The sequence below is a fragment of the Podarcis cretensis genome (assembly GCF_951804945.1).
Source record: "Podarcis cretensis genome assembly, chromosome: 7".
Lineage (NCBI taxonomy): Eukaryota > Metazoa > Chordata > Lepidosauria > Squamata > Lacertidae > Podarcis > Podarcis cretensis.
The window spans coordinates 64,867,753-64,885,142 of NC_137176.1; the positions used below are offsets into that span (position 1 = coordinate 64,867,753).

The 17,390-nt window shown below is 42.7% G+C and overlaps 1 protein-coding gene across 1 annotated transcript; it reads right to left on the reverse strand.

The window, feature by feature from the left end:
• Positions 1-1,115: 1,115 nt before the first annotated feature.
• Positions 1,116-10,467, reverse strand: SLC7A13 (solute carrier family 7 member 13). The gene is made up of 5 exons (XM_079983422.1): positions 10,344-10,467; positions 8,677-9,974; positions 4,958-5,089; positions 3,449-3,813; positions 1,116-2,435 (listed from the first exon to the last, which is right to left on the reverse strand). Exons 2-5 carry the CDS (start codon positions 9,398-9,400, stop codon positions 2,202-2,204), a joined length of 1,455 nt encoding a protein of 484 aa, XP_079839548.1. The 5' UTR covers positions 9,401-9,974; positions 10,344-10,467; the 3' UTR covers positions 1,116-2,201.
• Positions 10,468-17,390: the final 6,923 nt, after the last annotated feature.

Consider the following 17,390-nt stretch of genomic DNA (forward strand, 5'->3'; position numbering starts at 1 on the left):
AGATTCCTGTGATTTATATAGGCAAAGATTCCTGGCTTCCAGTTGTTTAACAATAGTAATACAGTCGTACCTCGGCTCCCAAACGCCTTTGGAATCGAACGTTTCAGCTCCTGAACAATCAAAAACTGAAAGTGAGTGTTCCAGTTTTCGAACGTTCTTTTGGAACCTGAACATCTGACTGGGCTTGGCCGCAGGAGCTTCCTGAAGCCAATCAGAAGCCATGCTTTGGAAGCTGAACATTTCAGAAGTTGAACAGACTTCCGGAACGGATTCCACTCGACTTCCAAGGTACAACTGTAATAATAAAAAATTAGGTTGCTGAAATGAAGAAAGCTTGTGGGGGAACCAGGAGTGGATGTCTGGGCAAAAGACAGTAAATTTAGTTCTGGAAAAAATAATAATTCCCGGGCTAGTCACATCCTCAGGGGATACCTAATATGTAGTATAAACACTGACAATTGGAAAACGCTGGCCTGTGAGTGCTCCAATGGAAAACAGCCTTTACCAAAGATGTCATGGCCTTTGAAGACACTTGAACTCAGGGCTAAAGGGAGAAATGTGCTAAAATGAAGGCACGTTTAGCAAACCCTCACCATGATGAACTCCCGTCCGGAAACCAATGTCCCCACTGTGGAAGGGCATGTGGATCCAGAACTGGCCTCCGCAGTCACTTACAGTCTCACTGCTAAAACCATGTTCATGGAAGACAATCTTACTCAGCTATGAGTGATCACCAAAGAAGAAGACCTAATAAATAACAACCTGAAAATAGATAATAGTTAGGGCATCGCCATTTTAAAGAAGTTGTGGATTTTCTCTATTCGACTTGACAAACAATTACTATGTTTAGTTTTTAGTTTAATTGTTTGAAAAACAAAACATACTAGAATGTGCTCTTAAAAAAGATATCCCAAGAGTTTTTCCCATTATTATTTATTCAATTTATATCTCACCCAGGAGCCCAGAACAGCAAACAGATATACCATAAGAAAACAAAAGCAAAAACATTCTAAAACCTTCCAAAAACAATTACAATAAAAAACCATCTGAAATCAGTTACGCTTAAACATTATTCCATCCAATTATATTATTATTATTATTATTATTATTATTATTATTATTAATTCCTGCCCTTCACCTAATGTCCCATTAGCATTAAAACACAATGCTTAAACACAGTTTAACACAAGTTTGGGTTACTAGGAAAGTCATCTTCAGCCAGCAAACTGGGTTTTCTTTTGTTTTGAAATAAAGTTTAAAATGCAAGCAACAAAAAAGGGGCAATGGGCTGCTTTCAGATTAAGAGTCCTTTAACCAGGTGACAGCTCTACTAACTTGTAACCTTAAGAAACATTGGGTGAGATGCAGAAAAACGCTCACACAATGGGGATTGTGTTACCTTTCTCCCACTTGTGCTTTGAGGTGGTGGTCCAGGGAGATGAAGTGAGAAATACAGACTGACAAATCTGTTGGTTTTAGTTTCTCTCTGTTTCTCATTTTTCAAATCTTATGTTCGGTTCACGATATTTACAAATCAGTTTGTGATTTTTTTTAAGACCTCACAAAAATTCATCTGCATTTAATATGCATTTCTCCTAATATACATATTTCTGTATCTGATTTACTCTAAAACAATGCATTTTTTGTGTTAGTCTCCTGAATATATCGTAGCCTGAAAATGTTCGGGGGGGGGGGGAATGTGGCATCCGATTTTCTTGCATGAAAGCACAGCAGCCATTTGGGTGCCTTGATCTCGTGAGATTCTGCGGCAAGATCTCTCCTGAAAGCAAGCATGTATTTTGGGCTCCATGATCTCATGCGGGACATTTGACTCACCCAGGAGCACAGTTGGGAAGACATGCATTCCAGCTTTCGGACACAAGCTGTTGGAAGGTATGATATACGCATTTTACTGCATAATTTCCCCTAATATACAATTTTTTTGTACACATCTCTTTGGGTTGGAGAACAGCATTGCAAAATCAGAAGTGCAAATTTCAACAGTGAGTTGCATTTCAGTTTGCGTATTGTTTCAAGAAATGCAAATTAGGTGGGTCTGCATTAAAACCAACTGTCTCCCCCACCCCCTTGGAGAGAAGGCTGTAGGAAGCAATATTCCATTTGTGCTATTCTAGACCCAAGCCACATTCTTCACCCCCCCCCCCCGAAAAAAAAAGGCAGCCAAGTATGAACTTTTGCCCTTACTCAGATTTATAATGAGGAGGTGACACCTCCAGCAACAGCTGCAGGTAGCAAGTGATTTTGTCAATAAACGCAAAATGAATTTTAAAATGGACAAAAGGCACGTATAAGAGGAGACCCCCAAGCATAAAAATGGAAGCGTAAATGTACTGCACCTTTGGAGACCAGACTATAGGAGCTAAAACTAAGAACAGTGAAATCGCCACCATCCCGAAAGCGACAGGTAAGAAAACCTGCAAAACAGAAAAGGTGTTTGGGGAAGCAAATGTCAGATATATGAACAAGCATGGGGGGGAAACTGCAGAAAAATAAAATACATTTCATATTCTGAGCAGAAATGATGCTTGTGCTGCCAACCAACTATTTTGGGAGACAGGTGGTAAGAACTGAAAGAGCCCCAGGCAGAATCTCTCCAGAGCTGCATTATGCAAGAGATTTCCTCCAGACTTCCTGAGTACTGAGTGATCTTCCTACCGTCACTGGGGATGGTATAAATAACTGTTCAGTCATTTTTCACATGTGAAGCTTGGCTTGTCTCAATACAAGGTGGTCCTGTCTGGACCTATCCTTGCATTATGGCTCATTCGTTTGGTGTTGCACTTTCAGAATTTGCCTTTGATTCTGCAGCTGTAGCTGAGTAAAATACCTGTCTCCCTTTCAGTACAAGTCCCCCTGCCATTTTCCATATGTGCACAGCATCACTGCTTAGAGTCCACCCCTATATTTTGGACACTTTTTCTTTTCCCCTAATACACACCCATGTGCAATGAAAGCTGCAATTCTAACCTCCACCTTCTCTGAATTCAAGCCCCATTGAATTCAGCGGGACTTATTTCTGAATAGACACGGCGAAGATGGCAGTGTAGATCTACCTTTTAAAAACAATTCTATCCAAAATGGCAAAATGTAATTCTGGATCATACCAAGATGTGGTCTTTTGGCAAGGTTAAAAAAGAATTCTGTCCTATAATTGCATGTTCTTCACTCAGTAGGCTCACCTCCTAATATATATATAGGTTTATATAAAGGTTTATGTAGAAAACCTCTGCCTGACCCTCCAAAAGGTTTGCTGCCAGACAGTGTATACAGACTAGATGCACCAATCATCTATCTAAGCATAAGGCAATTTCTAATGCACATATGTCCCAGCTAGTATCAATGGGGTTGAGATTATAGTGCCCATAGCTTAAAGCTTGCAAGACTCGTGTGTTATTTATATGGCAATTAATTAGGTATTTCTTTTTACCTTGTATGGCCTGTGCAGATTAGGCTCTCGGTAGCGGAGGACAATCAGGCTAGTGCAAGTTAATCCAATCATCAGCCAAACAGAGAAGCCAAAATAATTGGTTAAAGCAATTAGGTCTGATGGGATAATAAAAATGGATGCAACAACAGTTGAGAAAATCATGGCGGGCGCTGGGGTCCAGTGGTGGACATTGAGCATGGATACTATGGTGGGCAAATGTCCGGATTGGCTTCCAGCGTAGGTCAATCGTCCGAGTGTAAATACGCTGCTGTTGAGGGCGCCAAATATGGAGATGGCCACAGACGCAGGAATTATCCAGGCAACTGAAGGGATCACCCTGTCAGCCCAAGTGACTGCTACAGCGACTGCAAGGAAACACTGACATCATTAGCAGACTCCTGGTGACAGTTTGACAGCTCTCCTGGATCATCAAGTTTAGTCTCATGTTTCAGTGGCCGCCAGACCATTTAAAGCGCTAGCAGTTGGAGGTATTAGCCAAATTATGTATTTATTGCAAACACACATATACACACAGACATATATACACACACACACACACACACACCACCTTGTTGCTGAAGTGTGTTGCAGTGATGTCATCTGTATTCCCAGAAACAAGATTGTACACCTACAGCAATCAGTAATAATGCTGGTCACATTGAATTTATGTCGTCATCTTCTTTACAACAAACCACGCATCATCACTTGGAAGAGAAATTCATCCATAAATTTCAATGGGATTTGAGTCTCATCCCAAAGCAGAGGGGAATTATTTTATATTAGGTATAGTTTTAAAATAGTAAAAGGCTAGCATGCTACCTTCACACTGTTGCATAACTAGTCTTGAACAGTCGCTTATTTGGTTTCATTCGTCATCCCTTATGCCTGATCGGGATAGGCTAAACAACTGACAATTTAAAATGTACTTCCAAAAATCACCAAATGGGGCTTCAGTTAAACACACAAACATAAATCTGATTTTCTGCCATCTTTAACATAGTTCATAATTGCATGCTTTTTAAACTCTGAATTTAGTAGCAAAATCTCTGCTTTGGTTTGCTTGAGACCCTGGCCTGCCTCGTTTTGGTTTGGTTCACTTTTTAATATGGGCCTGCCTAATTTGTACTTCCTGGAGCAAAACCCAAACTGAAACACAGCTATCCTTCAAAATTCTCACTTTTCTGAACTTCTCCAATCAAAACATGCATATTGTAGAGGAAAGAGTGCACAGAAATGTATAAATGTGAACATAATATTAACAATATGGGAAATCGTTTATAAAAAATGTTTATATTTGGGGGAAATGCATACAAGAATAAGGAGGTAGCACATTAACATGCTGACTTTAAAAAATCACATATTGGTGCAGAGTAGCAAACTGAGCATAAGATTGGAAAAATGAGAAATGGAGAAAACACAATTGTCAGGTCATCCATCTCTATTATCTACTGAATATGTATTATATCTATGATCAGTTCTTGAATAAAAAATGCAAACCAATCAGCCTACCTGAGGAGACAACCTCCTTTGGTGTGAGAACTGTCAGGTATGAAATGTTCACAAGCAAGTAAAACACAGTTATTGAAGGAAGTGTTGTCATCACAGTCAATGGAATGTTCCTGCTGGGATTTTTAACTTCCTCTGAAATAGAAAATGAAGAAGAAGAAGAAGAAGAAGAAGAAGAAGAAGAAGAAGAAGAAGAAGTAGTTATTATTTATTCCCCAGCCACTCTGGGCAGCTTCCAACAGAATATTAAACAGAATAAAACTTCAAACATGAAAAACTTCCCTAACATGGCTGCCTTCAGATGTCTTCTAAAAGTCAGATAATTGTTCATTTCCTTGACATCTGGTGGGAGGGCATTCCACAGGGTGGGTGCCACCATCGAGAAGGCCCTCTGCCAGGAAATCATTCCAAAACATTTGTTTGTAAAGGGAGAAAGCATACATCATAACTTCTTTTACTAGACTCACGACTATGCTCTTTTTGTGAATTTCCACATGCTGAATTTGAAAATTGGCGCTGAATCTTGTGAAAATCTGCTTTACATTTATTCTTATACCATGTTTTTGTTGAGATTTGCAGTGTCCGTGCACAGCGGAATGATGAGTAGTACGTGCCAACATACTCTGTATTGCTTTATTTACACTTCAAAGCTGGTAAGTTACAGAAAAACATCTTGCCTCTGCCGGAGCAGAGAAAGCATCCTCTCTCCTCTAAAGCACGGAGAGAACAACACTGAACTGCAAAGAACAGTGAAAAACAGGAAACCAGTGTACGTCACATCCAGTCTCCTTTCCCGTGGGAAAACCCAACAGCAATTGACTGTGGAATGTAAACACCTGTCTCGTGACAAGCACTTTCGCTGCACAGTGAAGAGAGCAGAAACCAACAGTTTTTAGCTGGCATGATTATTGCTATTCTCTCCCCCCTGCCCCTGCCCCCGCCCCCCGTATCCTGTTGTTTTGCAAAACAAAGAATTTCGCTTCCATTTATGCTTCTTTGGCTATATTTTCTTTACTAACTTATGTTCCTCCAAGTACCATGTTGATCATTGCAAAAACATTCCCCATACTATAAAATTAAAACAGAGTAAAATCAGAAAGCACGCATAAGACCATTTTTCTATAGGAACTCCAAGCCAACAGATATGGGGTGAACGGAGACGTCTCATGCAACAGTGGCCTTCTCTAAACCACAGTGTTTGGGATGTTGCATATGTAAAGCTTTTCTTGAAACGGAACAGAATTATTTTAAGAGTGTTCATTGCAACTTTGTGGAATTTCAGATCCCAGCCATTGTGTTTTACTGAATCAATTTGCAATGATTACATCACCAGTTGCTGCTCTGAGAACCAGTAACAATGGTCAAATTGATGCCTGTCAGGAAGTAACTGTGTGGTCCTAGTTCAGTCTTGAGGAAACAGAGCAAATATAAAGACTCAGGACAATACGTACATTATGTACACTGCTTAGGTTTGTTCAACACTCACAGCAGCTGTAAACAGGTGCAAACCAATGGGAAGATTTCACCACCACCTTGGAATGCTCCAAGTAGGTAGTTACTTATGTGCCAGCCGCTTTCCTTATCTTATGTTTCTGTTCTTGGCACAGATATACATTCCTTGCGCCAGGTATGAGATGGCTGCTTAAGCATAGTTCTGTAGCTTGGCTAACAGTGACCTAGCCCAGTAACAGAGAAATGCAGAGAGCTAACTGGGAGATGGGGGAGGCAACAGAGTGACTGGAGGAGCAGGAGGGGGAGAAATCAAGATGCAGCAGGGAGCAGGAGAAAGGGAGGGAGGGTGTTGGGGTGGGGAGTGAGAACAAAGGGTCAGAAAAAGAGAAGGAAGAGATAAAAAGAGAGAGGGAAGAGATAAAAGTCAAATCCAGTAAAAGGGATCCTCTTCATATTGCATGTTTTTTCTACAGATTTCCCTACTCCTCAGCACCAGCAAATCACAGATCACACCTGGACCATAAAAATCAGCTCTGGTGCTCCCCAGCACAGTCATTGCACAAAAAACATGCTTTTGGGGTATGGATTCTTATGCATCCTCATAATTTTTACGAGGGATCCCCTCAAAACTGTGGGTCACATTTATATCTACATGTATAAATTTTCTGGTGATTTGGTTACCACCCTATTCAAAAATCATGAAAATCCATCAGCTTTAAATTGATGGTGCTTCTGGCGGTGGTGGAGTCCCATGTAAAATCATGCAAATTTAAGAGGATATGTCTGACTTTCACCTAGAGTCTAGACTATATTTTTAAAATCCCAAAGTGTGTGCGTGTGCCTGTGTGCATGTGTGCGTGTGTGCGTGTGTGCGTGTGTGCATATGCATATGCTTTCTCTTCTGTCTGTAAGGGGGGAGGGCAGAAGAAGCTAGAGACCATGAGTCCCAGAGCACTCTTTCAAAAAGCCCATGTGCCCCAAAGGATTGGCAACTCCTAGACTAGAATCTAGTCCTGTCAGTCTGCAGGACCACCCTGTATTTTCATCATATGTTTCAGTTTTTTTCAGACATCATGATCACATATTTTATTCAAGTTCGCACCCCTGCACATGGTCTGTATAGCTTTTTAAAAAACATCTGGATCTCTTAATCACCCCAAATAGCTTTAATGGTCCCCAGCAGTTCAGGGTGCTTCAGAGAGATCCCGCTTCAACTCAGAGAAGTTCGGAATCCATCCACAGCAGCTGACTTAAAATCATCATTCAGGATTTGTCTGAATCCAATGCGTACCTTTAGTGTGCATTTAGGATCTTATACCTCACAACTTCCCTGGCTCCCATCGCAATACCATGGTTTCCATCAGGGATGGGAAACCTTTGACCATCCAAGATGATGTTGGACTTCCATCAGCACCACAGAGCATAGCCAAAGATAAAGGATGATAGAACATCTGCAGGGATACTTTCACATGGCTGAAACTGATCCAGAATTGGGCCTAACACTTATCTATGTGTTCCCTGATTGAATGACAGTAGCTCAAACATTTAAAAAAAGAAACAAACAAACAAAGAACCCTGGTAATCCTAGGGTTCAGAAATGTGAGGTGGTATTCTGTGTGATTAAACCGACTGCTTCACTGTGCTCAATCCTTGTGAATTAGTTGTTTACTGCTTTAGAATAATCCACCCTGCAGTGTCTTCCCTCCTTCTCTTTCCTTGGCCTAGAAAATTATTGCTTCAGGCCTGTATGAAGAAACCAGCCAGGAAGCTGTACAGGACTCTATTCATCATCAAGTAAAGTCAAGTAAAGACGGCCTCAGTCCTGTATACCTGAAGGAGCATCTCCACCCCCATCGTTCAGCCTGGACACTGAGATCCAGCGCCGAGGGCCTTCTGGCAGTTCCCTCACTGCGAGAAGTGAGGTTACAGGGAACCAGACAGAGGGCCTTCTCAGTAGTGGCGCCCGCCCTGTGGAACGCTCTCCCATCAGATGTCAAAGAGATAAACAACTGCCTGACATTCAGAAGACATCTTAAGGAGCCCTGTTCAGGGAAGTTTTTAATATGTAACGCTGTACTGTTTTTAACATGTGATTGGGAGCTGCCCAGAGTGGCTGGGGAAACTCAGCCAGATGGGCGGGGTATAAATAAATAAATTATTATTATTATTATTATTATTATTATTATTATTACTACTACTACTACTACTACTACTACTGTGTGGAGCCTCAGTTCACAACTGCCAACTGAAAGTAAAAATGAGAGATATACCTGACAAATAGTTGAGAGACCACCAGCCGCCATATGCATAGAGCCCCTGGTAAAACGCTTCTGCAACCTGCGCAGCATCTGGGATCTCTGAGCCGAAGGCATTCTCAAACCTTGCTACGTTCTCTTTCCTCCCCCTGATCAGCAGGACAATCCCGCCAACTGCGATTACAGAGAGCGCCATCATCTTCAGGACGGTGAAAACGGTCTGCACCCAAGCAGCCATCTTGACACTTCGACCGTTGAGGATCCCGAGGCACCAGAGGACCGCCAAAGCCAGACATTTCTTCAGCACGTCGGGAACCGGGCACTCGGCGTAGAAAGGCTTGGTAGCATACTCAGCAAACAGCAAGGCCCGGGCGGCATTTGAGGCGGGTTTGTTGAACACTGCCGTCCACAGAAAGATGAAAGCCAAGGGAGAGCCCAGGGCTCTCTTGATGTGGCTGTATTCTCCTCCTGAGAGGGGTAACGCTGTTCCCAGCTCTGCATAGCAGAGAGCGCCCATCAACGATACGATGCCACAAGCTGTCCAGATGATCAAGGCAACGCCAACATTGAGCAAAGAATATTTCAGCACTCCAGTGGGGGAGACAAAGATCCCTGCCCCTACAATGGTGCCCACGATAAAGCTGGCACCTTCAAAATATCCTATGGTTCTTTTGAGTTGCATCTCTCCATTTTGGCTTTTATTTTCTTCACCCACCTGATCACACCCGTCGTTCCCCATGGCGCTTTGTTTTCTTTTGCTGTGATTTCCACACACACACACACCAAAAAAAGAATCGTTATCAACCCGAAGATCCTAATCTCCTCCTCTGACTGTAGTGAAACGTTACTTGGAACTGTTTGCAAGGTCATTACAAACCTGTATCCTCCTATGTTTAACAGGAAAATTGCTGATGATTAACCATGTTGTTTCGAGGAAGCAGGCTGGGTCATAGAAAATAGCATTCCCCATCACCAGTGTGTTCTCAAATTAAGGCACAATTTCTGGAACAAAAAGAGAACTGAAACACAGCCGTCCTTGGGAATTCACACTTCTCTGAATTTTGCAATGCAGTTCTTCAGCCAAGTAAAGTGTACAAAAAAGGCATATGCTAGTTAATCTGTGCATAACGATGCATATATTAGCCAATGCCAAATATATTGCTCTGCTTTGGACCACATCAGCAATTGGGGTCTTGTCATCTGGGCATCCCAGGACCTCCATATACAGTACCCAGGCTTGTGCCCCAAGGAGGGTCACTTTGGTGCTGCTAATGCAGTGGTTTGACTTCACCTCCAGAGGTGGACTCCATTGTCTGTTGAGACAGAGGGATACCAAAAAAACAAGCAAAAGTGCATTAGGTTTTTTTGTGAAAATTGCTTTGCAAAAATGTGGATAATTAGCAAAAATGCATTGTATTTGCACAAGTTGCTTTATGTGGATAATGGGCAAAATTGCATGCAAACGTGTGCATTAGGAGAAATTCACACTAAAATGCAAGGTTGGGGAGGCTGTCAAGGCAAAGACAGATGGAGCAAAAACTCTTGACGGAGGAACCTGACTGCGTAGTAAGCTGCAGTCCTAATGTGAAGGAACAAGTCCATCCTGAGTCCCTGAAGGGGGTGAGCACAGATAGGGAAGCAGACCTCATTCAGTGGACCCCTTTACTTCAAAACTTGCTTACCTGGAATGTGCAAAGGTCCTGGAAGAGATCTACAAGGAGGGTTTTCCTTTCTTTATATTTGTCCTACGAAATAGGCTGAGGTGGGGCTGCCAAGAAAGGAACAGCTTTACTTGAACAAGTCATATAAAGCCTACACTTACTGTTTGCAGGAGAGCTCTTGAGTTGTTTCCCTGCCACGGACCTGGGTATTTACAGAGTGCTGTAACACTTGATGTTCCCTGTGACTGTGTCCAGTATATAGGAGAGCAGTGAGAATATAGGAGAGCCTTTCAATACCAGGGATGCGGGTGGCGCTGTGGGTTAAACCACAGAGCTTAGGACTTGCCAGTCAGAAGGTCGGTGGTTCGAATCCCCGCGACGGGGTGAGCGGTGAGCTCCCGTTGCTTGGTGCCTGCTCCTGCCAACCTAGCAGTTCGAAAGCACGTCAAACTGCAAGTAGATAAATAGGTACCACTCCAGCAGGAAGGTAAACAACATTTCCGTGCACTGCTCTGGTTCACCAGAAACGGCTCAATCATGCCAGCCACATGACCCAGAAGATGCACGCCGGCTCCCTCGGCCAATAAAGCGAGATGAGCGCCGCAACCCCAGAGTCACCCATGACTGGACCTAATGGTCAGGGGTCCCTTTACCTTTACCTTTTACCTCTTGATACCAACAGAAACCATGACTGCTAAAGTTGTGTAAGAGTGCTCGAAACTTATGGTGTAGACCAGAAGAAGAATTAAAGAAATTTAGAGTGTAATTTCAATAGTACAATATCCTAGCTTAAACTGAAAACGGTAAGACAAGGGTACATTTCCACTTTCCCTTAAACAAGGCTTCTACAAGCAAAATGGCGTATTTGTGTTAGACAAGGCCAAGTCTTCCACACGTGCTCAATTATGTCTGTAGAAACAGAGGCACCGCTAAAAGAAACTATTGGCAATTCCCTGGTAGCAAAGTCTATTCCAGTTTTATACTGATTACATTTTTTGATCCAGAGTCTCAAGTCGGATCAAAGGCAATTATAGACATTTGTTCCAAGTATCTGAGATAACAAAAGGATTTGTCTATAAGCAGACAGGCCTGTGGGTAAACAGGGGAGCTGGAATCTGATTACACAGCTAAAATCTGATTGCACATTCAGATTTCCTTCCTCTTGGAAATGTTTAGAATCATAGAATTGGAAGGGATCCGAGAGTCATCTAGTCAAACTCCCTGCAATGCAGAAATCTCAACACACGGTCCCCTATCCAATGTGAAACCATACTGGACCCTGCTTAGCTTTGTAAATATGTTTTACTGCTGTGACACTAGGATCCTCTGCCTTTTTTTTTGGTAAACCTTATAGAAAAGATAACCAAGGACATGATAAATGTGTTGCTCGCTCCTGACCGCAGGAATGCAATTAATGGGTGAAAATGGGAAGTAGATTTTGGGAAAGCATTAAGAGAAACTTCATAAGTGTGGACCTGGATGACCAGATGCCAAAACAGACAAGGATCCTTCACCTTTAATAGTTGTATAGAAGAAGGGAAGTTCAGCTGATGCTGCTTTTTATGCAAGCTTAAAAGCAACCATAAAACTTCCTACAAAAAAAGAGCGAAACAAAGATATTTGGGTTCATTAACTCAGATCAAACATAAACTCAGCAGGGTATACTGGATATCAAGAAATAAAGTATAAACAGAAATATTAATTCCTCCATGCATATTTCATCCAAAACCTGCCAGCATGCAATAAATATCTGATTAATCAAATTGATGTGCTGTGTCATTACTCTCCCCTGATTATTCATTACAAGAGGCATATGGTCATAAAGCTTTACTGACTCCTTATTGATTTAGCAAATGGTCTCACTGGATCTCAGCAGCACATCAAGGACTTCATATGTGCCATTTATTTAAACAAAAACCCCTAAAAATGCCATCTGGCACTGCATTGTGCTCCTTGATGATTCAGATACTGATTTTCTTCCCTTTTTTATTGCATTTACAGCACAATCCCGTGTGTGTGTGTGTGTGTGTGTGTGTGTTCAGGAAATAGTATTGCACTGAGATATGTGAGATGTACCCCCAGGGATGCAATTCTTCTTAACTGGTAGTATGTACATAACTGAGAGTAGGTGCTATTGAATGGGCATCTGATTAAACATGTATAGGATTGCTGTCATAAACTGATAGCAACGTCTATTTCTCCCAGTCTACCAGTAGCCAGCTTAGTCTAAAGCAAGAAGAGGAAACTTTTGGCTCTCCAAATTTGGCTGAATTACAACTTCCATCAGCTGCGGCAAGCATGCCCAATGGCTAGGGATTTTGATGATTAATTAAATTTATATACCACCTTTAATCTGGAGACCACAGGGCAGTTTACAAGTTTTATAAAAGTGTAGGTTTGTTATACCTATTATTATTAATTAAATTTGTATATCGCCCCTCAACCATAGATCTCAGGGCGGTTCGCAACATAAAAATACAAGATAAAAACACAAAACATATAATATAAACAAGAACCAACCCCCCCACCAAAAAAAACTCCCCTTCCCCCACAAACACATTTAAAAGGGTATAGTTTTCTTGCGTCCTAAAGCAATTTACAACCAAAGTAAAAATAAAATCCCATGCACATTATTAAAACAGACTTAACAGTATATCAAGGGATGCGGGTGGTTTAACCCACAGAGCCTAGGGCTTGCCAATCCGAAGGTCGGCGGTTCGAATCCCCGCGACGGGATGAGTTCCCGTTGTTTGGTGCCTGCTCCTGCCGACCTAGCAGTTTGAAAGCACGTCAAAGTGCAAGTAGATAAATAGGTACCGCTCCGGCGGGAAGGTAAAAGGCGTTTCTGTGCGCAGCTCTAGTTCGCCAGAAGCTGCTTAGTCATGCTGGCCACATGACCCGGAAGCTGTACACCGGCTCCCTTGGCCAGTAAAGCGAGATGAGCGCCACAACCCCAGAGTCGGCCATGACTGGACCTAATGGTCAGGGGTCCCTTTACCTTTACCCTTTACCTAACAGTATATCACACAGAAATGTCTTTGGCACTGAAACAATTACAAGACTGGTGTCAGGCAGGCCTCCCTGGAGACAGCATTCCTGTTGTTGCCACGCTCCGGACTTACAGTGGTACCTTGGTTTGCAACCATTTTCGATTACAACAGTTTTGGATTACAACCACGTCAAACTGAATTGTGTGTCCCTTTTTTTGGATTACAACCCCCTTTTTTATTACAACCATTTATTTATTTTTGGAGGCCTCATTGGCGAAAGCACACCTTGGGTTACAACCTGTTTTGGTTTACAACCAGTACCTCCGGAACGGGTTATGGTTGTAAACCAAGGTATCACTGTACTCTTGAAGTTGGCAATCACAGAAGGGCCTCAGATCTCAGAGTTCAGGCAGGTTCATGGTGGGAAAGGCAGCCATACAAAACTATTAATGGACCTTGTAGAAGGCGGTGACAGAGCTCCATCTCCATCCGCCCCATCCATCTGCCTCTCGCCCCAGTGCTCCTCTGCTTTCCTAGCCTGACCCCAGAGCTAGATCGTCCTCACCCAGCTGGTTCGTTTCCCTTCTGCCCCTTGCATCCGAGGCTCTTTTCCAATGGATGGAGATGTAGCCCTGAGTTTATGCCAGTGAATGGACTTTTTCTCCCACTGGCACTGTAGTGTTTGGGCATTTCTTGTGCCACTTTGTGAAGCCCTGTGCGATACTGGTAGCCAACGGATGGGAGTTGTGGTTCAGCAACATCTGGATGACCAAAGGTTACACTAAGGAGTAGCTATGACAAACTGTGTTAAAGTCATAACCCAGCCTATTTGACTAAGCCGCGATTCCAAGATTCCATTCTAAACTGTGCATGAAGCCCTTTTTGAGAAAGTATGAAGCTGTGCAGTCCAGGAAATCGCTTCCATAGATGCCTTCCTGTGTTACTGAACACAGAAGTGGTTTAGTATAGAAGAAGCAGACAAAACTATCACAACATAAAGGATTTCTTGTGGGACTGCACTTTCTGCACTTTTGGGCGTGGATTGTATAGTAGTCAGTACTTGTATAGATGATCCCAAGTCGTATGTGTCAGACCATCTCAAAGACTCCAAGATAGCTCCAACTGAATGGTTCCTGAACTTGCAGCAAATCCAGACAAGCCAGCGTCTTCAAGCAAGGAGGCCTCAGAAAGAAAAGGAAGAAGACTACTACTTGCCTTACTTTTAAAATTTCACAAATCCATCTTCAAATCTTAAGTTTACGCCTCCGGAGCCCAGTATATATGACCACTGCTGCTTCCAGATTGCCACTATTTTGTAACTGGAAGTGAAGTCAATTCATGGGCAAATTTGGGTTGTGCCATTAAAGTGATTTTGGCACCCTTGCACAATAAACCTGCTTTCCTCCCCAAAATAAAATCAACACCAGACTTGTGGTGGTAAACAAAGTGCATGGGAAAGCGCAAGGTAACAAATGCTCCGGATATGACATTGTACTACATCCCTGAAAACAAATCAGAATGGATGCTCAATAAACAGCTGACATCATATAAATGCCCTGCAAGTTGTGTACAAACAGAATCAGGATGAATGCTCAATATACAGGTCACCTGTAAGCAACCCAAATCACCAAGCCATGAGGTTTTCTATCATGGATTTATTTGGTCATTTCCATTAATGAATGTATTGCATGATCCGCTGACCTCCATTGATTCTAATGTGCAGTGTTGGGGAAAGGAGGACAGAGATAAATCCAGATTGCCCCCTCTTGGGTGACAAACATGATTAAGACACTGGAAATTAGGCACATACGCATTTCAGCTCATTTAGTATCATCACAGATGGCAACGCAATTTGGAGACATGTGTGCCCTTCAGATTAATGATGGGAAGAAACTCTTCATTTTCTGGAGGATGGCAAATATCTGTACATGTGCCTTATGAGAAAGAGTACATATTTTCCCTAAGGGGTGCCAGCTATGTCACTCAGGGTTCTTTTAAAACTTTTTTAAAAAATGTATTTTATTTCTTATTTCACTATAAGGTCCCAAAGCATTTTACAACAATAATATATACAACTATATAAAGCAGTTACAGTAACAAAACAAGAAAAGTGTAAAAACATTTACATGCAAAGCATATAAAACAATTCCATATATAAAAACAATAAAAACATTTTAAAACAACTGAAATAGCTTCCAAACAGATGCAGAACCTGGGGAGATCAGATTCTAATCAGCAGTCCCCATACAGCTATAAAGCTCATTGGGTGACCTGAGTCCAATTGCCATTTCTCAACTGAACCTACGTCACAGTTGTGGGGAAAAGGAGGAGTGGAGGACCTTACACAAATGTCCCACTCAAGCCCTATTCTCACATTATGAAAAGGGTGTTGTCATGTTTATTTTGGAGTGGGGCTGCACTTTGATCTTGACACATCAAAGAAGCGTTTCAGTTAAACGCGTTGCAAACTTTGTATGAGAAATCGGGTTGGCAAAAACAGAACTCCGCAGCACCACCTGGTGTCACAGTGTTAGAACAACAACACATATAAAGCACTTTTTCTTTGTCAGTGTAGCTGAGTCCCCAGTTGCACAGAGCTTCCTACAGGAAAACAGGAGAGTGAGCTGGAGTTTATTTATCGAAAACCGCATGCAGAGAGGGCAAGATCTCACACAATTTGGGGCGCAAAATGGATGGGATCTTTACCCAAATCAGTGCTAACGGCAGTGACGCTTCTCCGCTCTGGCAGGGCCGGTGAGATGCCTGTGGGTATGCCATGGGGGGGGGGCGTCTGCCACCTGAAGCAGCAGTCTTGCCCTGCCTGGCAGAGCGTAGCCATGCATAGCCTCCTCATCCATGATTTGTTCAAGCCTCTTTCAAAGCCACTCAGGTTGGTAGCCACTGCTGCCTCCTGTGGAAGCGAGTTCCACAGATAAACAATGTGCTGCATAGAGAGGTACATTGCTATATCTGCCTTGAATTTCCCAACACTCAGCTCCGTTGGATATAGACCCCGAAGGTCTCAGACAAAACACCGATGACAGATGCTCATCCAAGCTCGGCTTAAAAACCTCCAAGGAAGAAGAGTCCGCAATCTCCTAAAAAGTCCCCAAAGCTGCTACTTTTCTAAAGTAGGGGAGTCGCCCCCCCCCCGAACATTTTGGTTGCCCTTTTCTGAACACGGTTCTGTTATGATAACGTAAATCTGGTTCAGTCTGGAACATGCGTTCCCAAGCCCCTTTATTCGTCTCCGTAGGGATGCGGAAAACAGAGACCTCAAATTAAACTATTCTCTAAAGGGAAGGGAGTGGGAGAGATCTACTTTTTCTAGCGCTGTGGGCTGCCTGCAGCCCCACTCCTTTTCCCCAAAGATACTGGAGAAGTTTCCCCTGAGCCAAACAGATATGGGGAAAATTACGATGTGCACATGGCCAGAACTTCCGGATTCCATTTGAACGTCAGCCTATGCTGGGCAGGCGCCCGTCTCAAAAATAGAGAACCACTCTTCTCTTTCTATCTCCAAGGTGCCCGCTCCCGGCATGTTTCACAAACGCAATAAAAATGAAATAAAAAAATTCCTTCCTTCTGGAAGAAGTGTGCATGCACACGAAAGCTCATACCAAGAACTAACTTAGTTGGTCTTTAAGGTGCTACTGGAAGGAATTTTTTTATTTTGTTTTGACTATGGCAGACCAACACGGCTACCTATCTGTAACTGCAATAAAAATGAAGAGTGACGCACCAAGCTGATTGGAGTTTCCGGGTTCACTTTAGAGAAGCCGTTCTGGGTTGCATGGGCTGTGTTTGCACTGACAACATGTGTTTACATTGATATCTATATATATTTACAAATCTCGTTTTCCACCTTTAAAAAACTCAGAAAGTGGAGGACGAACTGTCTTGTTTTTAATCACCTTTTATCCTATCCATAGACTTACACCTCCCCCCCTTACCAAACAACTTGAGAAATAGGTCAATCCTAAGAAACTGAGTGGGGAAGAAGAGCCCCGACCCTTCTGAATCGTGGCGCAAAGCTCCAAGCACTACCCCTCACTTTCCTTTCCTGAAGTAGGAGAAA

Coding starts and splice junctions, on each gene's coding strand:
- SLC7A13 (XM_079983422.1), bottom strand. CDS start 9,400: ATGGGGAACGACGGGTGTGATCAGGTGGGTGAAGAAAATAAAAGCCAA. Junction 5,090..8,676: donor GTCTCTCAACTATTTGTCAG/GTATATCTCTCA, acceptor TTTCTATTTCAG/AGGAAGTTAAAAATCCCAGC. Junction 3,814..4,957: donor AAAGGAGGTTGTCTCCTCAG/GTAGGCTGATTG, acceptor GTTTCCTTGCAG/TCGCTGTAGCAGTCACTTGG.